Genomic DNA, 21,335 nt, shown 5'->3' with positions numbered 1-21,335 from the left:
TTGACAGCCATCTTGGAATCATGTGTCTGTTCTTATTCCGTTTTCATTTATTTATTTTTTTAAGCGTAAATTATTCTTGCTAGCCCACTGCATGTCTGATTCATACCAGCAAAATGAGATTTTATACTTATTAAAAGCTCCTCCCTCTTATCAGGCCCGGTGCTCCCATTAGGCAAGGTTAGGCACTTGCCTAGGGCGCCGGGCTCTGGTGGACTTTAAAACTGTGCAGCGACCGCTGACCATAGCTGTCACGGCCGCCGCACAGCATTCAGATGCACGGGGAGGCGGGGGGGGGGGGGGGGAGAGGCTATTTTGTCACCACCGCCGCCTCTCTGCTCCGTCTTCTCCCCTCCACTTACTAGTGTCAGTGAGTGGAGGGGAGGAGACGGAGCAGAGAGGCGGCGGTGGTGAGACAAGGTAAGATGCGCCGCTTTTTTAAAAATGCCTAGGGCGCCATGGACCCTAGCACCGGCCCTGCCTCTTATACCTCTCCATCCTGCAGGGAAGTCAGTTATTTTAATAACCAAGCCCCACAGGACAGAACTAGAAACAAACAATAAAAGAGAGAAACAACTTCATCCCTGAAAAAGAAACATTTAACTTTGGCACACTTCTTCCCAGTTTAACTGGAGCGTAATTGGGTGGATGCTCAGTGTCCCCCATGGACTGAGAGAAAAAGAATTAACGCAAATATAAAATCTTATTTTCTCTATCATCCACTGGAGGAGACTGGACCAGGAGCAACTCCCTTCAGGTGGGTACACTCACAAAGTGGTAGTGTGCAGCACCCTATATCCAAACCCAACGTCCTTAGACTTGTAAAGGTATGTATGGAGCCCCACGTGGCTGCCCGACCAAACTGCTCGGCCAAAGCCCCATGCTGCGCCAACCACAAGATGCTCACCAATTACACCATTAAAGCCAGCTGTGCTAATCTCTGCCATGACTGGCTTCGCCACTCTGGTACCACAACTGCACCTGGACTCCTTCCTGTTTGATCTTTTTAGGGTGTGGGAAGCATCGCCATTATAGGGAACCAGTAACCTATTGCAATAGAGTTATTTGTATATTCCCGACGGTGATGTATGTCACTGCGATGGCATTGTCTAATTGAATCTGTATGGGATTTTCCCGTGACAGAAGGTAACCCCGAGCTAGAATGTTTAGCATCGCTCTTAATTCTAGAATGTTTATCGGAAGGCCTGAACCTTCCCCTCCCCCAGGACTCAGTCATATACCACCCTTTATCCCCATGATAAGGAAAATAGCAGATTAAGTGACTGGTTTAGACTGATCTTTAGAACACAGCTGTAATCAGTCAGGGAGGAGGTGAATGATACGGTGCAGGGGTCTTATTTTACACCTCCACCCAAGGCCCAGCACATCAGCAGCCAGCATCCTGGATAATAGCCCCCCTGTGCTGCGATTGTGGCTAGTGTGGGCCTACCTTTAATGAGGTGACCCCACCTGACCCAGCTTCCAGAGTGGAGCCCTGGCGGTAGGCTGTGCCTACATGACACTTCTTCCCAGCTCACAAGACTGCCTGCCCTTAAAAATTCAAATAAAAATAAATGAAACAGTCTGCCGAGTCAGCCCAGCAAAAAAAAAAAAAAAACACCCTGTCCTGAGGGCACTCTAAAAAAACTGGCTTCCCTGCAGCATGAGGAGGTATAAGAGGGAGGAGCATTTCATTGCTAGAATTATTTAAAGTGCCCATGTCCTGAAGAAGGCTCCATACCCCATGGTCCAGAGTCCCCCAGTGGATGAGAGCGAAAAGCAGATTAACAGTGTACATGTCCTCCCTGCTGATCGCTTCTGCGTGCCTGTACCAGTGACCATTTGATGCGGAGAGCAGCTGGGCATGACAGGTAATGTAGTTTTTAGATTATATGTTTCCTGCAGCTGGTGGTGAATTCAAGTTCTGCAGCAAGAACAGTGGGTGTTGGGAGGGGAATCCGAAATATAGACATGGAAAATTTGATTTTGACTGCCGACTGTAATCCTTTGTTTTTTTTACTTTCTTTTAAAAGGTAAAAATAAAATCACGTACCTTTCGTCGCTTACTTGGTGGACTGGTAACCTTCAATGACTGTGGCTCATCCGCTACCATTACTTGCTCGCCGCTTTCAGCTGTTTTGGTTTCATTTGCAATCAGCTCTTTTCCAGGCTCCAATTCGGTGTCAATTAGAGAAGTTGGGTTTTCATTTCCATCCTCTGTAGAGGGTGATAATTACATAGCAAATATATCAACATGAAAAATGTATTTTTGATGTACATAATGTAAATGATCTTATATAAAACAATGAAAATAGACACACATAGCCTTTTGTATAAGACATTTGGTGAGGTTTATTTTGTTCCATTTTCTTTTGTGTTTCCAAATGTTGTAAGGTATAGGACAGCACTGGTTAATTCAAAATAAACATTTGTGAAGTCCATTACACAGCTTTAATCACTGCCTTTATGTAAGCCCGGTTAGTTTCCTTTACCTGTTTAAGTATCACACTTTTACATACATTTTATCATCTTATTTGCTCTCCGTATATAAACGAGCAGGACCACCCTCTTTAAGAGAGCTGATCATTACGTCTACCAGTCATGTGAGCCTGGGATTATTACAAAACTGATTGTGTAGGTCAGTGTGAAACAAACACCGATTACTTCCACATGTATGAATACTTTGCTTTAGTTAAGGGATAGACAAATTCCAGTCACTATAGTGGAGAAACAATACAACCTGGCGATCAGATGAAGCCTCCATGGTGTGTACTTTCACTAGAGCTTTTCTAGATGAGCAAAAGTGACTTTGGTCACAGTAATACTGGTTTACAATGCTCAGTGCTAGCTCTGAAAGTACTCAAGTGCAAGAACCAGTTACACTTGCGTAGGGAAGTATCCAGTGGGGAACAGGCTTGTCACATTTAAAGAGACATCTATGGTGTAATGGTATTTTGTGGCTATATGCAGTGGTTGGTATAATGCTCATTTGTGGGGGATTCACACAGGTGGGTGTGTACACTTACACACTTTCAGGTGGGTTCACATCGGCTCGTATAATCCTTTCTTGGGACAAAGGCTGGTGTAACGATCTCTTTTGTGGGCATACTGGATTATTATTATTATAAATTTTTATTTATAGGGCGCCACTAGGTGTCCGTAGCACCATACAAGGACAAACAAAATTACAATACGAGGTGAGACAGCACAGAACAGTAAACAATGAGCACAGTAATTCAGTGAGCTCAAAGCACAGCTAGGGCGGGGGGGAGGGGAGAGGGGAAGGTCCGCATACGACGAAGCCCAAGAGGGAGGGCACGGATGACAGGGAAATCCCCAGAGGGGAGAGGAGGGAGAGAGAGGGGATGGGGGGTGGGGGGGGGGGGGGGAAAGGGTCCTCGAGGAGGAGGGCTAGGTAGCTGGAGAGCAGAGTTAAAAGAGGTGAAGACAGGAGGAGAGATGACCCTGCTCAGAGGAGCGTACAATCTAAGGGGTGGGGTAGACAGACAGAGTGACACGGGGGAGAGAGGAAGAGAAGGAGGAACGGAGGATAAGGGAAGGGGAATGAAGGGGAAGAGGCAGAAGAAAAGGTAGGAAGTCAAGTGGGAGACTGGAAGGCTTTAAGAAAGGTGGGTTTTTAAAGCCCGTTTGAAACTGGACAGATTAGAGGAAGTTCTGATGGAGGGAGGGAGCTTGTTCCAGGGGAGGGGGGCAGCGCGGGCGAAGTCTTGGATACGCGCATGGGAGGAGGTGGATGGCTGAATGGGTTTTTTGCGGTAGCTTGCGGGCTGGGCTGATGCTTTTGCGATAGCGGGCTGGGCTGATGCTTTTGCGGTAGCATGCGGGCTGGGCTGATGCTTTTGCGGTAGCATGCGGGCTGGGCTGATGCTTTTGCGGTAGCATGCGGGCTGGGCTGATGCTTTTGCGGTAGCATGCGGGCTGGGCTGATGCTTTTGCGGTAGCATGCGGGCTGGGCTGATGCTTTTGCGGTAGCATGCGGGCTGGGCTGATGCTTTTGCGGTAGCATGCGGGCTGGGCTGATGCTTTTGCGGTAGCATGCGGGCTGGGCTGATGCTTTTGCGGTAGCATGCGGGCTGGGCTGATGCTTTTGCGGTAGCATGCGGGCTGGGCTGATGCTTTTGCGGTAGCATGCGGGCTGGGCCGATACTTTTGCGGGGCTCATAGTCTTGTGTGTAAGGCTTTTGTAGAGACATAGGTGGGTATAATCAGAACACAGGCTGGTTTACAATCTTACACATAAACACTGCCAATGTTTATGGCTCGCAATTTTTTATTACAATATCACTGGTCCCTAACTTTTGGCCCTGGCTCCTAACATTTTGGACAATATGTTTGGATGTTATTCAGTTCTTGTAGAAGATATTATTTTTAAGTTAATTTACAAGAATAAGTTGTAGCTCTAACGGGATGAAAAATCTGATAAATAATTTTTTTTGAAGGTGCGTAAGCTACGTTTTGTATTCATCCTTTCTATACTTATCTAGGTTTGCCTATGTGTGCAGCCCACTTCCATGACAACGTCCAAAAAACTGAAATAAGTCTATGCCTCAGTAGTTATCTCAGCAATACCATTAGTGGCCCTTTATATAAAGTTTAGAAACATGTATGTATATCTTAAAAAAACATGTAAAAGCCTTTATTAGGTCCAAGAGGAAACAGTGTATTTTTCTGGTACAAAATCTTTTCGTTCTTAAGCTTATACATCACAATGACGCACAAATAACAACAATATAGATAGGCGCTGTCTCACTCAGGTGCTTTAGGAATAGACCAATCACCAGCGATTGGGACATTACTGTACATCCTCAGACTGGATCTGAATGAAAAGTCCATAATCCAGTCCACTTGCATACCACCACATGGTCACGTGGTTTAATGAAAACAGTCAATGAGTCCCTGGTCCAGTGTAAATGGTTAGTCAATAGAAGATGTGTACCTATCATGCAGTTTTGAACAATGTAATATTAATATTAAAAGCCCAACTCTAATGCCCAACTGAATTGTGATTAACATACAATTATTGAACAAAATCTGCTGTGTCAAAACTGTCCCTCCTTCTCTTTGCCATGCTTCAGGCATATCTGTTGCCGATTAAACCATCCAACGGGGGAGGGGTAATTACTAATATTGGCAAAGTGAGCCTTTCTATTAACATATAAATGTTTAAAATGTATCTAAAAATGTTTATGATAAAGTGCACTTAAGGGGGCCCAGTGAGAGACGGGGAAACTGGCAGCTATTTCACAGGCCCCAGAGCGCAGTGGTGCAAATTAGTTCTCTGTTTCTGGTGGTTCAGTGGAGGGGCCACAGTAGCAGCCAATCAGTAGCCCAGTTAGCTCTTTTCACTTAAGGCTATTCATAACCTAAAGCGAACTCAGGTTACTCTATCTCACACCCCCTAGCTCTTCACACCTGAAACTGCCTACTTCCTCTCAGACAACTCATACACTGTCTAGGATTCGAATCTCCCTATGCACAACACAAGCATGCCAACCTCCTACAAGTAGCAAACACAACTACGGACAGATAAGTATAATCTTAATTCTAGAATACTAAGTGGAGGAACCAGTGATCGCAGTGCACACACACAATTTCTAACACTATTACTATTATTATCTTTGACTTATGCGCAATAGTGCACCCACAACTGGGTTTAAGGTAGAGATGGGCGGGTCCGGTTCTCCGAGAACCGAACCCACCCGAACTTTGGGTATCCGAGTACCGAGCTGAGCAGCTCGGTACTCTCCCGCCCATTCCGAATCCAAATCAAGGCCGAACGTCATTGTGACGTCGTCGGATCTCGGGGCTCGGTTCTCGCGATACTTCAACTTTATAAATACACGCCTCCACAGCAATCCATCGCCATTTGACAGAGGGAGAGAGCAGGGTGTAGTCATAGGCTAATTAGAGCAGGGACAGAGAATACAATATTGTTCTTGCAATTGCTCTAACCAAAATCGCTAGTGCAGAGAGGAGGATAGAGGTTTATTATTTTTTCTTCATATTTGGCACTCCCCAGCGCTTTTTGGGTGTCCCCCATAATTGTGCATAAATATTTCTGGCTGTCAAAAGTCATATCTGTCAGCAGTATCTACTAAATAATTTTTAGCACTCCTCAGTGCTTTTGGGGTGTCCTCCCTAATTGTGCATTAATATTTCTGGCTGTCAAAAGTCATATCTGTCAGCAGTATCTACTAAATAATTTTTAGCACTCCCCAGTGGTTTGCGCTCAGAATGGATTCAAAGCAGTCCACATATGATCTGAATGAGCAACCAGGTTCTGTCACCAGTCCTGATGTTAGTGTTCCCAGTACGTCATCTGGCCAAGGAGATGTCAAACAACAGAGTGTTTTCAAATTAGTGCAAAAAACAAAAACCCAAAAAAAATTTACTGTATTGAAGCGAAAAAGAAGTGTAACTGAGCAAAAGTTAAGTGACGATAAAAAAAAAATTGCAAGCATGCCATTCTACACACGCAGTGGCAAAGAGAGAATGAGGCCTTCACCTTTGGCTATTAGTGGCAGATCCCAAAAAGTTACCCAGCCTACAATTGGTGCACAACTACTGTTACGCGTCAAAGCCGAGCTGCAAGATAACAGTGAGGCATTACAGGAGAATATTTGCTCTGATTCACAAATGACAACAATCCCTGTGGAGAGTCCATCCAACAGTGGGATGTCTAATTGTGAGCATTCTGCTGATGTGTGCCTTAATAGCCCGAGTGTAGCCGGTGATACCCAAATTGAGGATGCCACTTTGGAATTAGAAGAGGATGAGGGGGAGATTTGTGTAGGCGACGAGGGCGCTAATGAGGATGTTGATGAGGATGAGGTTGTTTGTGTAAGTCCTGCACCAGTAGCAGCAGTTCTGGCACGTGACAAGAAAAAGGCCATTGTCATGCCTGGGCATAAAACAAAAAAATCCACTTCTTATGTGTGGAATTATTTCTACCCAAATCCAGACAACAATTGTATAGCCATTTGTAGTGTATGTCAAGCCACAGTCAGTCGAGGGAGGGACCTTAACCATCTTGGAACCTCGTCTATGTTACGCCATTTAACGAGAGTTCATGGCAAAGTGTTGGGAAAAGCTGAAAGTTCTTCCCAAAAGAATACAAGCACTCCCTCATCAGCTAAGACCCTCCGCTCACCGACATACCGACGGCTACAAAATACACCCACCACACCATCCTCATCAATATCCTCAGTAGCGCTCTGAGTTAGCCCGGCATCCCACTTAAGGCTGGATGACTCCGGCACTATTATTGATTCCTCTGAAGAAAGCGTTAGTCCTGCTGCTGCTGTTGCTGGGGGTGAATCGTCATCCCAGAGGCAGGTCAAGAAAATGAGCAGTCCTACATTTCAGCAATTAACTGTGAAACAATCATTTGCGAGGGGAAGCAAATATGACAGCAGTCACCCAGTCGCCAAGCGAATCACAGACGCCATGGCTGCAATGTTAGTGTTAGATCTGCGTCCAATCTCCACAATAAACGCAGCTGGTTTTTCACAGTTAATTGAGGTTTTGTGTCCGCGTTACAGAATTCCATCGCGACACCATTTCTCCCGTAAAGCTATTCCACAACTATACCAAAAAGTGTGTAAAAATGTAGAGATTGCGCTGAAAAATGCCATTCTGCCCACTGTTCACTTAACCACAGATATGTGGACAAGTGGAAGTGGCCAAACCAAAGACTATATGACTGTGACAGCCCACTGGGTTGGTCATTCACCTTCACCAGCAGGAACAGCAGCAGCATGTACACCACTACGTAACATTTGTCACAGGCAGGCCACTCTTTGTATCACCGGCTTCACTAACAGGCATACGGCTGACAATTTGTTACGCAAACTGAGAGATGTGATTGATGCATGGCTTATACCACTCGGACTCTCCTCAGGGTATGTCATTTCAGATAACGCCAACAATATAGTGCGAGCATTACAGCTGGGTGATTTCCAACATATTCCCTGTTTTGCTCACACCATCAACTTGGTGGTGCAGAGCTTCCTACGAAATAACCGTGAGGTGCAGGAGATGCTTTCAGTGGCCCGTAAAATTTCAGGCCATTTCAGGCATTCAGCTACAGCATGTAGGAGATTACAGCAGCTCCAAGAGCAGTTTAACTTGCCCTGCCACCAACTTAAGCAAGAGGTGGTAACTCGGTGGAATTCCACCCTATACATGCTTCAGAGGATGGAGGAACAGCGCAAAGCCATCCAAGCATATTGCACAAGTCATGACATTGGGAAAGGAGGGGGGATGTATTTCACTCTTGCACAGTGGGGAATCCTTTCAGTGCTGTGCAAGGTGCTGAAACCATTTGAAGTTGTGACATGTGAGGTCAGTGCAGACTCTGCTAGTTTGAGCCAAGTCATTCCTTTAATTAGACTATTGGAAAAGCAGCTTGAGAAAATGAAGGAGGAGCTGAAAGCAAGCAATTCAGCAAAGTATGTTGGCCTTGTCGATCAAGTACTTAATTCGCTTCACAATGATCCTCGAGTTATTAAGATCTTGAACTCGGATCAGTACGTTTTGGCCACTGTGCTTGATCCAAGGTTTAAAACCTACATTGAGTCTTTACTTGTAAATGAGCGAGATGTGAACTTTTGCAAGGAGCTATTGCTCAGCAAGTTGGCCGCTGAACTGGGCCTCGGCTTGACGACGTGTCCTCCTTCACTTTCTCAAGCTGTTGCTCGTAAAAAATTAAATTTCCAAAAAAGAAGCAGGGAAGACAGGGGGCAGACGAGAACAATTTAACATCTGGGCTGGTTTGAAGGATTTTTCAAAAAAATGTGTCACTTTGCCCATAACTCCATCCAATATGAGTATAAACATGCAAAGGATGGTGGAGGATTACTTTCAAGAGGTAGTTGATATGGAAATGTCAGACAGTCCCTTTCCTTACTGGGAAGAAAAGCAGGCCATTTGGAAACCCATGTACAAACTTGCTTTGCAATACCTAAGCTGCCCACCCTCCAGTGTGTACTCTGAACGAGTTTTCAGCACAGCAGGGAACTTATTCAGTGATCGCCGTAGAAGGTTACTTCCCAAAAATGTGGAGAAAATGATGTTTATAAAAATGAACTACATCTTCCACGAGGAAGGCCTTCACCATCCAAGACATCCAAGCACTGACTGTTCTCTAATGGCGGATTCAAGCGGCGATGAATTGATAGTCTGTGATGATGACGTACACACTGATGAGGGTGAGGATTAAGCTGAAGATGATGCCGATAACATCTTTTTAAAACTTTCTATGTAAGTGTAGGGTGCAATCTACCCCCAAAGAGGAAAGGGACTTGTGGCATTTCCATATCACATACCATCTTGAAAGGCTGCTGTTAGGGCAATTTATCCTTAAGGGTAGGGTGTCATAGACAGAGTGACCCTAAACTGGCTTTGTCCATTTTTCATAATATTGTACAGTCTATAATGGCTGAATTTTTGGGTATTTTATACAAGTGGAGGGGGGCCTAGAGAGACAGAAACCAAACTGGCTTTTTCCATGTCAATTAATATTGTACAGTCTATAATGGCTGAATTTTTTGGTATTTTATACAAGTGGGGGGGGGGCCTAGAGAGACAGAAACCAAACTGGCTTTCTCCATGTCAATTAATATTGTACAGTCTATAATGGCTGAATTTTTTGGTATTTTATACAAGTGGAGGGGGGCCTTGAGAGACAGAAACCAAACTGGCTTTTTCCATTTCTTTACATATTTAACTATAAGTGTAGGGTGTAATATACATTCAAAGACGATGGCTGCATTGCCAATATGCATAGATGGAGAGGAAGACAATCTGTTTTGTGTGTAGAATAGGCCTACCAACGAAGAATTAAACTGTTTTTTTGGATGATTTATTACCTCAACAATTAGAATTACTTGTCTCTAAAACAGTTGGAGCACTAAATTGGGTTAATTTAGGCCCAAAAACATGGATTTTCCCAAAAAATAGCAAAACAAAACCAAACAAAACCAAAACCAAAACCAAAACACGCAATGGCGGTTTTGCAAAACCAAAACCAAAACACGACGGTAATCCAGATCCAAAACCGAATCCAAAACCAAAACACGGGGGTCAGTGACCATCTCTAGTTTAAGGTAAGGAGCTAACCTAATCTGGCTGTCTATTAGCATATCCCTCGTTAAAGCAAGTGGGCGAAACGTACGTCGGGAATGTGACGTCATCACCCGGAAGTGACCACCACCACGGCAACCTAGTCCGTGTTCGGGTCTCCCAGTATTTCCCCGCTTAGATCCAATTCGTCTATAGTTATATTTAGAGCTAGCTGAGCCTGTCTCCAAGCGAGATTTAGCGCTGCATAAGCATTCTGATTCTTTGCTAAGATCTTGCGCACACTAGACAAGAGAACCCTGCAACGATTCCAGAGCCTCATGCTATTAGGAGACGCTGCAGGAACCAACCTGCAGAGATATCAATATACTTCCTACAGCGCACTCTATAAGGAGCGCTGTAGCAATACATAGCTCCATCTATAGGTGACTTTATAGGTACCAGTCTGCAGGGGTGTGAGATCAGAGATTGATACACTACTGTACACTGAACCTCTGCAGTCCACTGTATTTATCATCTTGCTTATTTATACCTGCAAGCTTCAGGGGATACTGGGAGAGGTGCCAGATAAAACAATTTTAATTACTGTGTTGCAAAATAATAGAGCAATTCCTTATGTATATCAAACTGCAGTAGATGCATTAGGAATAAGGGTGACCTAACTATGATGACTATGTACCTTACATTATAACACACCAGCTCTATTCCACCCACTACTTATCAGATATTTAGGAATTACCAGTTATATCAGCGGTGATCACTGAAGGGTTAACTTAATTTTTAATCTCTTTTCTTATCTTTTCTATTTGTTTTTATCTCAATATTTCGCCTTGTATTTATCATATGGTTCACTAAAGGCTACGGCCCTGTTACATGTGATATACTTATTAAATTACTTTTTGGAAACCGGAGTGCCCTTGCTCTTTGAGCCACAACTTTCTTTGTCTTTCCCTCCCTCTTCTTGACCTATTTGCATACACTGAAGCAACAGGCAACAGGTCATGCACTTCAGAATCAATTTATAAAATTAGCTGTGTTTCATGAAGCAATACAAGATATTTCTTATTTACATAACCTTAGGTTTTTCCACAATTTTTAGAAACAGTTCACATTTTAATTTTACTGTATAGATATCCGAGGATTATGCAGATCTGTACTCTCCCCCCCCCCCCAGCCCCCCTAAAAAAAAAGTATTAAGGAATACTTTACATCTAAATTATTTTATATTTCAGATTAAAAATAATGAAAACATATCATTAGGATGGAGATCAACTTGATTGTTTTGACCAGAGTTCCTATTTTGTATTACAGATACAGGATCTGGTTATTCTTACAACACTAAATCTCTGAGGAGTGTTACAGTATTTCAGTTGTCTGCAAATCAACAATAATTTCCCACATAATTTTGTATTTATTCAGTAAAACAATTAAAGTACCTATCTGCCTGGAGTTTGCATGTTCTCCTAGTGTTTGTGTAAGTTTCCTACGGCTGCTCCAGCTTCAAATACATACTGGTAGGTTAATTTGCTCCTGATAAAATAATCCTATTGTGTGTGTCGGTGTTGTAGGCAAGATATATTGTAAGCAGGACCGGGGCAGGGACTGATGTTAATGATTACAAATTCTCTTTAAAGCTGCGCACTATGTGGGGACATAAGTGTTAATAAATAAAATGCTGTTGACAATAAATACCACACTGAAATTGCTCTTAATTTTGAGAACAGCTTGGGTGTACTATGACTCACATGTCAACAATTAATCTAGATCAATTGTAGTAAGTCAATCAAAATCTCTTCTACAAATGATTATTTTACATTCAACATTTAAACAAAGTTTTTTTTTCCAAAACTCATAGAAGTGAAGTAACATTAAAAAACAAAACAGTGTATTTTACCTTGAATTACTGTCCTGGGTGCAGGAGTACAGAGGCTTTTCCCACATTCACTGCAAAATTTGGGTTGTTCTTCCCGAGGTTCATGATTGCAATACGGACACTTCATCTTCTAAACTAAACACAGCAAAACGGTGCCGATTTCAGAGACCTAATTGTACAATATTCAGGCAGTTAGTGCAAAGAAAAGTCATGAGCTACAGAACTCAGGACAATGAGTCATCTGGTCTTATAATGCTTTCACTTTCACTTTACTGAAAATGCAACTGATTCTGCCTTCTTCCAGCAGACTTATTAGCTTTCCACACAGAATAATATTTGTTTCTTATATCATCATCATCACCATTTATTTATATAGCGTCACTGATTCCGCAGCGCTGTACAGAGAACTCATTCACATCAGTCCCTGCCCCATTGGAGCTTACAGTCTAAATTCCCTAACATACACACACACACACACACACAGAGAGAGACTAGGGTCAATTTTGATAGCAGCCAATTAACCTACTAGTATGTATACCTGAGAGAATTTTATTATTATATATATATTATAAATATATATATATATATATATATATATATATATATATATATATATATATATATATATATATATATATTATACACACTTAAGCAATATAATATGTGGAATATGTGCCAGACATAGGAGATATATCACTTTTAAACATTACACAGAATATATCTGTGTAGCAGATCAGGTTGCACTATACATGGAAAGAAAACACAGCAACATTCAATGAAGTCACCAAGCAGAAGGGGGCGCTGCCAGGAGCTAATTCGGCGGTTCCCAAACTGTGCGCCGCGGCTCCCAGGGGTGCCGCGGCGCTGTCACTGGGGTGCCGCGGGCCAGCCATATAAAAAAGAAAGAACACAGTAACTTACCAACCCGCCGGGCGCCGGGACCCAGTAGACTCCTCTCTCCCGCAGCAGCTGTCACTGACGTCGATATTCAGTGACAGCTGCTGCGGGAGAGAGGAGTCTACTGGGTCCCGGCGGATTGGTAAGTTACTGTGTTCTTTCTTTCTTTTTTTTATATGGCTGGCCCGCGGCAGAGGAGTTAGAGGGACCATGACAGCGAGGCAGAGGGGGGTGACAGCGGGGCAGAGGGGGCAGTGTGTCTGGATGCAGAGGGGGCATTTTTGCATACAACTAAATAAGTATTTCTGTCCTGACCTAAATACTTATTACAAGTTTTTGACCCAACTACTTCTAAAACAGGACTGCTCAATAATTATTTTGGAGGGGTGCCTTGAAAAAATTTGGAGACTCTAAGTGTGCCGCGAACTGCAAAAGTTTGGGAACCACTGAGCTAATTCATTCCAGCTTTCCTGCAATTTCGGTTTTCACCCATACCCCTTCCCTTAGTTTAGTAGATATCACACATAGTTCGTTCATTATTCAAAATAAGCACTTCCACCTTCTGTCTCATTTTCCTCACCACTTTTAGATTGCAACTCTAGCGAATAGTAACTCACCTGCACTTCTATTGTTTATTACTGTATTTTTCAGTCATTTTATGTTAATTTTGTTTTAATAATAAAAATTATACATCTGAACAAATGCATGAGGGGCTATAGAAACCAGTTTAAGGGGAAAACACACACAGAAACTGGCCTAAATTTAATTAGTTTAGGGATTTTATTGAAAATTTTGACATTAAAAGGAAGTTAATCTTGAATTAAGACTTCACTAGTGGTAATTGTGTATATTCAAAAAGTTGCTCCTCACAATCAGTAACTGACTAGACTTAGTCAAATCGATATTTATCAGATGTGAAGGAGTAGACTGTTTTGTAGCTCAGTTGCTCATGCTAGGATTTTTTGCCCAGAAACACAAAGCTTATTGAGTTAAGCCTTGGATAGGGTGAACATTTTGGATATAGTATTTAATGCAATGAATTAAAAATAAAACTCAATTAACTCTCCTCAGAATGTCATGCTATGTCTAACCTACCTAATTGCTTGTGAAATAATTAGGATGGATTATAACAATATACACACACAGCAGCGGCCATTATGTTGAAGCACCTCTGCTTTGGATCGCACTGACCGGAAACCAATTGTACTGTATAGATCAGTGATGGGCAAACTTTTTCAGGAGTGGGCCAAATAAAAAAGAAAAACTTTAGACGGGCCAATATAATTTATTAAAAAACTCAAATATCGAAATATATAATACAAATGTTTTGAATGGGACGGGAGGGTGTTATATAGCAGTGTTACCTATATAAGTGCAGCGATCGTACAGACACAGCACTTATTTCAGCAGGTTGTTGCAGATCCGTCTTTCTGGTGAGCCACTAACTGACAACACAGCAGCCAATCGAAATCCGCCTTAGTATATGGCCAGGCCCATCTCTTCTCACATGACTTTCAGCCATTAGGGGGCGGGCAGGTGATTGAGTGATTGACATACGAAGTGTCCTTTTAGGAAGGAGGATGAAGTGTAATGGAGGAAATAGCTGGGAAGGCATAAAAATGAAGGTTCTGACACACAGGGTCGGCCCTAATCATTTTATGCATATTTTAATGAAATATTTTAAAATATTGGCGGGCCGGATAGAACCTCTAAGTAGGCCGGATCTGGCCCGCGGGCCGTAGTTTGCCCATCACTGGTATAGACCGTAAGTTTTCTGCAACATTTTCCAGGGCAGACTTCTCTAGAAATGTTACAATCCTTTGTATTATCTGACTGTCTTTTGAAAAATGGATGAGGGAAAAAAAAAGTCACATATGTTAAACCTATAGATCATGACCTGCTGACTGGAGAGAAACAAAATTGTTTTTAGAATGAAGATCTAGGAAGAGATTGTCAGTGGCGCACGCAGGAGGGGGGGTTTCTGAGTCTCCAGAAACCCCCCCCCCTGCGCTAACTAAGTGGCTGCTATAGCTGCACTGTACTATACAGCAGCCGCGACGCTGTCAAAGAAGCGTCCGCGGCGGTGCTGTAGTGTATACAGCACCGCCGCGGACGCTTCTTAGACAGTGCCGCGGCTGCTGTATAGGACAGCGCTGAAGAAACGGAGCTGCTGCGCATGCGCAGCAGCTCTCGCGGGGGGTGGTTGCTTTTTTTGGGTCGGGGGGGGGGCGACAATCCTCCGTTCGCCCCTGATTGTGTAGACTTATTGGCTGAATATTGAAAGATGGGGATAAGGCGAGCATAGCATAAAACATGTTTTCATGCTCCTCCATGATTTATCACGGATTTAAACTATTGTAGATTTTTCTTTTTGTTTCAGCTGAAGCGCTATTACATTAAGACATGTCTCCCTACACTTAGAATACCGGAAGCACAATATAAGCCCCGTACCAATTCCGCCAACAAATAGTCACATTTGCATAAAACTCCGCCCACTTTAAGCCCCATCTCTTTTGTGGTATGCTAATTGGGATGTCCCTCCAAAATCTGTATATTTAAATCGATTAATTTACTAAGGCTTCAAAAAGGAAAAGTAGGATTGTTTCCCACAGCAACCAAACAGATTTTACTTTTTATAGTTCAAAGGTGGGCTGATAAAATAAATAATAACAAATTTCTTTTTAGATCTCATCAGCTAGACAAAAGTGAACATGAACTGTGGTGATAAAATGCCATCACCAGTTAGGAATACAGACAGTTTTCTGTGGATTCAAGGGAAGTGGTAAAATATAAATTTATTAAAATGGTAACATATTTTACATTTGCTGGAATCAGTGTTGACTGCTTGACTGTACTGAATAGACTGGGAGATTTTTTCTGACATCACAGCCCAACAGAGTGCAGTCAATACTGACCGACATGCATTCCACCCAGTCCGTAACACCTGCTCTACACTCTATCTAATGTGCCCTGGGAATGAACATAAGAAGACTGCACACCACATTTTCAGAAGCCTCAGATAAGCAAACAGGTGAGCAATATAGTAGCATTAGGAAAAATAATCTGATTTAAAGAAATATGTCAATAAACTGACTGTACACGCAGACATTTTGCCCAAGACTGGTGCCTTGTCTGCCTAAACCTTGGCCTGACCCCAAGTATAAATTCAATTCACATAAGCAACACAGACTATGGATGAATTGTGCTATTTCCATGAGGAAAGTAGTGTAGAACAATGGACCATACATAAGCATCAATAAGTTATTGTACTTAAAGGCACACTGACTCTTTATATCCTTTGTATTTGTAGACTATAAATCTAAGGGGTCTATTTAAAAAAGGGAGATAAGCCCTAAGTCCTCTGAAAAGGGGATTTTTTGCAGGATATAGGGCTCTTCCCAATTTACCTCCTGCAATGCTTCCCCAGCCTTTAAAGCTTTCACTGTGGTTTAAGACATGGTTAACCAGTGATACCATACTTAACCATGAGAGGTCTTTGGGGAGCAAATCCCTATATACCAAGGATAAGTACTGCTGCTGTCCTCTGATTGCTTAGATCATATCAGCAGCGGGTGTCCACATGAAAAAAATGTTTTATTATTAAAATATAGCATTTTTTCTGTGTTTTTTTAACTCTTATTTCCTTTAATATTTTTATTGTATTTTTTATTTTTAAACGTTAATTTTATTTTTGGAGAAACTGGAACAATAAGTCCATGCTTCAGTTTGCATGCCAGAGCCAGCATGCTGGCCCAAGCATGCGCACAGGGTCTCAGGACTGCCTTGGGAAGCCAGTATCACTGGGGAGCTCAGCATCATTCAGCTGCTCCAGTGACATATTTTTAATGTGCACATTGATAGAAATTTTTCGTGGGACACTTAATAAACAGACCACTAAGAGTAGTATGTAGAATTATATAAAGGGTTACTAATATTTTTATATAAACATTAGTAATTCTTGCAAAGGCAGCTTGCCTGCAAAGTCTTTTGGGGAAGGGTGTTTCATACATACATATTCTGTGTGATATTGACAAACTTTTGCATTGTGTGTCCATGTAACGCAGTTAGAGCCTTGTTGCGCGGAAGATAATATGAGACAGGAACCCTTTTCTTTTTTTTCTTTACATATATTACTGTCATTTTTATTTGCTTCCACAAAGCAAAGCCCTGACGTATGCAGGCAAAATGGATTTGATATTTGGTTCTCCCTGGCCTTGAATCGGGCAATAGCAGTCCACGGTTATGTCAAAATGATGCCCCAGCTATCTACAGCACCCACACACTATGTTTTGCTTATTGGCACCGAAGACGGAGCTTATCACTGAAAACCTGGATGCAGCATCGAAAACATTGAGGCACATAATATTTGGATAGGCCCCACAGGCTCCACTGAAATCTGTTTGGGATGTTTATATACACGCAGCTACTTGATAATGAAGTGCTCAGTGTTCATATTTTGGGTATAATGGTAAAAGAGAGACTGATTACATCATTGCCTACACTGACAGCAGGTAAGTCAGCTATTACATACAGAGCACAGATAAAGAAAATGTCTATTACATACCACCAACACCTAGGAAAAAATTGGAACATAGATGCTGCTCCATTCAGCACAATCCTCCCAATCGCACCCCCATTCCCATCAAAGCTGCACATACATAATTATAGGATCCACCTCTTTTAGCTTAGGAAAATTAAAACTGTATCACCAAATGGCAACTATGATACGGCAGTGCCTAGATATGAAAGCAAAAGCGGTTTTATTAAAAAAAAAAAATGCAATAGGGATTATTGGTCCCTAGGCCCATGGGCATCCATGTCAGTTATACATTATGCAAAATCTGTGTCCATGTCGCTAATTTCTTTTAAGAAACAGGTTTCAATGCACCCTAGTGCACTAGCAAATGGAATGTAACAGGGGTGGATTAAAACTGCCCATGTGCACTTAGTCTAATTTTTAAGGATAGCACTATATATTACTAATAAAAAAACACATTATCTACCACTGTCAAATAAAGACATTTTGTAAAAATAAAATAAAAAGAAAAATATAGCGCTTCTTACATATAAATCATGGAAATATGGCTTAAAAAGCTGTTTTGAAGATTAACTTGCTACTTCATTTTCTATTTGGAGTAGCTTTATTATGTTTAAGGTACTTATTTTGCATAACATGTAAAATTTGATGTTATTGTTGCCTTTATTATTTTGTTATATCCACTTCTGCTCATCAGCATACGATTTGGTATTCACATTGTTTTTCAACAAAAAAAAAAGTGTTTTTAATAGAACTTGTTAAAAAAAAAACATGACAATCTAAAAATCACTTAAGCCCAACCTCACATTTATAGAATACAAAGCAGTATAAACAGTGTCAAACACAACATTCAAAACTATAGTTGATTTCATAATATTGTTTTTTCCAGCCTTTAAAGCTTTCACTGTGGTTTTCAGATATGGTTAACCAGTGTTACCATACTTCACCATGAGAGGTCTTTAGGTAGCAAATTCCTATTGTCCAACAACAAAGGGTTAAATATGCGAATGAGTATCAAGTCCATGACAAAGTTAGGACTGCAGGTCACAGGGGAAAACATATAAAGAAGTTCAAAACAGAACTGAGAGAAAAATCAACCTTTGGGCCACATGAAAAGTTCAGATAAACAATGTCTCAGACTATAGTAACTATACACACTTAACACTTTCAAATCTAGCTGAATAGAAAGACTTCAATAAACAGTCATGGCACAACTAGCCTTGTTCCTGAACTTTGTACTAGAATTTACAAGTATGCTGACTTATTATACAAAGTGGCCAAGCCTTACTGTGGTTCACCTTAAGGTCAGAAGCTAAATTAGAAGAGATAAACAAACCACAGTAGACCATTGCACACAATGTTAATTCCCAGCAGACCTGACAGGTTTAACTCCTGAGGACACGTGACGCATGTTTTCAGCAGGGATTTTACGCAGATGAACAATTCCACCCACCATACAATGTAATGTGTACAGCCTGCAGCAGTCAACGCTGCACTTCCGTCTTCATACAGATGAGAGCAGGGAAACGGATCAAGTGACCCTCTGCAACCAACCACCACTGAGCATGTAAATATATTGCTCAATATTAATCCTCTTACTTTAAAGGAGAAGTATTCCAAACACGATTTTTAACAAAAACAATATTAAAATGCATTAATCTTTAGCAGACAAGCAGCAATATAAACTATGATTGGTCTAGTGCAATGATATTCAATCTTTTTTGTTGTTTCAGCTGGGACCCTAAGTGACAATGTTGCATTGTTTTGTGACCCCCCCTAAAAAAAACAGACACTTTCCAATTTAATTTATTGCACATCTGAAATCGCCAAATGTGCAGTAAGAAAACAGATTCTGGATTTGGGTTCGATACCAACTGTGCACCTCTGGTCTAGTGCAAAGTATATTAAATAATGTGAGGCAATGTCTGGTTACAATGGGTGACTGCACAGCTGTACCACAAACCACTGCAAAACCGCCAAAACTAAAGAGGTGGTGGTAAGAGATTAGACTGCTCACACCCTGCTGTTTGAGCTATCTTATCACTCATAACATAATAGGAGATGATTATGGTGACAAAACTAATTTATAATTAATTTATGGGGCAGTTATTATTGTTCATTATATTAAGGGGGCAATATTATTGTCTCTGGCAGTTTGGTGGTCGTTTTGCGCAAACCAGCACTATAGATGTTATATAAACCACTAAACATCACCAGCGGTTTTACATTCAATCCTCAAACCGCCCTATAGTAAATACAGCGGTTTGGAACACTAAATTGAAGAGAATTGATGACAGTGTGCAGCGGATTGTAACCTCCACACAAGTCTCAGTTTCATAAAGTTACCCCTCAGTGTAGGTACAAACTGACCCCTATTTGGTTCCTGTAATATGTTCCATTTAAGCTGCTGTCACTGCAGCTTGCGTGACTAATAAATCAGAGATCACTGATTGGTCCATCGAGCATTTGGGAACTTGTCAGTGTGTACTGACCAACCTGTTCCCTATTGAGCACAGTGGCCTAGTGGTTAGCACTTCTGCCTCACAGCACTGGGGTCATGAGTTCGATTCCCAACCATGGCCTTATCTGTGTGGAGTTTGTATGGTCTCCCTGTGTTTGCGTGGGTTTCCTCTGGGTGCTCCGGTTTCCTCCCACACTCCAAAAAACATACTGGTAAGTTAATTGGCTGCTATCAAAATTGACCCTAGTCTCTCCCTTGCTGTCTGTCTGTGTCTATGTGTGAGTGTTTGTCTATGTTAGGGAATTTAGACTGTAAGCTCCAATGGGGCAGGGACTGATGTGAGTGAGTTCTCTGTACAGCGCTGCGGAATTAGTGGCGCTATATAAATAAATGGTGATGATGATGATAAATGATATATATATATATATATATATATTGCTAGTCTTTGAAGCTGCAGTGATAGAGGCTTGGACAGAACATATGTACTAGAAGCATAAAATAAAGGCACATGTATATCTGCCCTTAGGCCACACAGAGAAGAATTTGCAACAATTGGATTGGGCCCATGAAATGAAAAAAGATAGAATGTGGCTCCATAAAGCATTATGTGGGAAACAACCCAGTCTGTACTATCCTTTTAGATGTTTAAAAACTAATAAAATATATGTATTAAATACTTCACTGTTTAAATAGTACATAAAATTATTACTCACCTATTGAACTCCTTTCTGGTTGGCATATAACCACTCCACGTTCTGCATCTAACAACTAATGGATTGTCTCTGCCGAAAACCTATCCAACAGGCTATTTCTTGACCGACTGTAGTTACTTCCTGCTTTCTATAGTTTCGTTTTTCAAACATTGTTAATTTCTAGTTTCTGTTTTATTTCTGACTTACAAAGTCTGTGGGAGTGACATTTCTCTGCAGTCTATAAAAAGCTAGTCAGATATTGGTATGTGAAAGTACATAAATCAAACAGATCGTATGGTTACCTACTGAATCTTGTAGATAAATATTATGATTACACTATTTATGCAAGTGACTGTGCTATCTTATCAAATGCCATTATTTAAAGGTTTGGTTTCAATTATACATATAACTATTTCAGTTAACTGATTTCAGTTATCAGGTGAGAAAAAAAAAAAAAAGAAAAGCAAGAACTACTTAACCCTTTGTGACTGGCCTAACTGCCCCATTTACTGCATGTGATCACTAAGGGCTGGATTCATGTTCGGACATATGTCTATTTGTGTAGTGTATAGTGCGTGAAATAGCTCTGCACATGCTCAGAAACGAACCTTGCACCAACGAACTCAATTGCGTGCAATTCATGTACGAACGCAAATGACTCTTACTACTGAATATCACTTTTTTTCTTTTTATAAAGCCAGCTATTGTTGTTTGGTGCGTTTAGATTTTCTGTAAACAAAACATTTGTGTCACACGCCGGGCGATCAGGCTGCGCAC

At 41.5% G+C, this 21,335-nt stretch overlaps 1 protein-coding gene across 1 annotated transcript in view; it reads right to left on the bottom strand.

Annotated features, from left to right (window-relative positions):
* RNF213 (ring finger protein 213) overlaps positions 1–20,657 on the bottom strand; it is a 180,465-nt gene extending 159,808 nt beyond the window's left edge. Inside the window, exons 1-3 of the mRNA XM_075210035.1 lie at positions 20,580–20,657; positions 11,993–12,140; positions 2,051–2,214 (exon numbers count right to left, since the gene is read on the bottom strand). Of these exons, the coding sequence (XP_075066136.1) occupies positions 2,051–2,214; positions 11,993–12,098 (270 nt within the window). The 5' untranslated portion in view covers positions 12,099–12,140; positions 20,580–20,657. The remainder of the gene's footprint in view (positions 1–2,050; positions 2,215–11,992; positions 12,141–20,579) is intronic.
* Between the last annotated feature and the right edge of the window lie 678 nt (positions 20,658–21,335).

This window comes from Mixophyes fleayi, chromosome 4 (assembly GCF_038048845.1).
Source record: "Mixophyes fleayi isolate aMixFle1 chromosome 4, aMixFle1.hap1, whole genome shotgun sequence".
Taxonomy (NCBI): Eukaryota; Metazoa; Chordata; class Amphibia; order Anura; family Limnodynastidae; genus Mixophyes; species Mixophyes fleayi.
The sequence above is the reverse complement of the archived record's forward strand: the minus strand, read 5'-3'. Positions and strand labels throughout refer to the sequence as shown.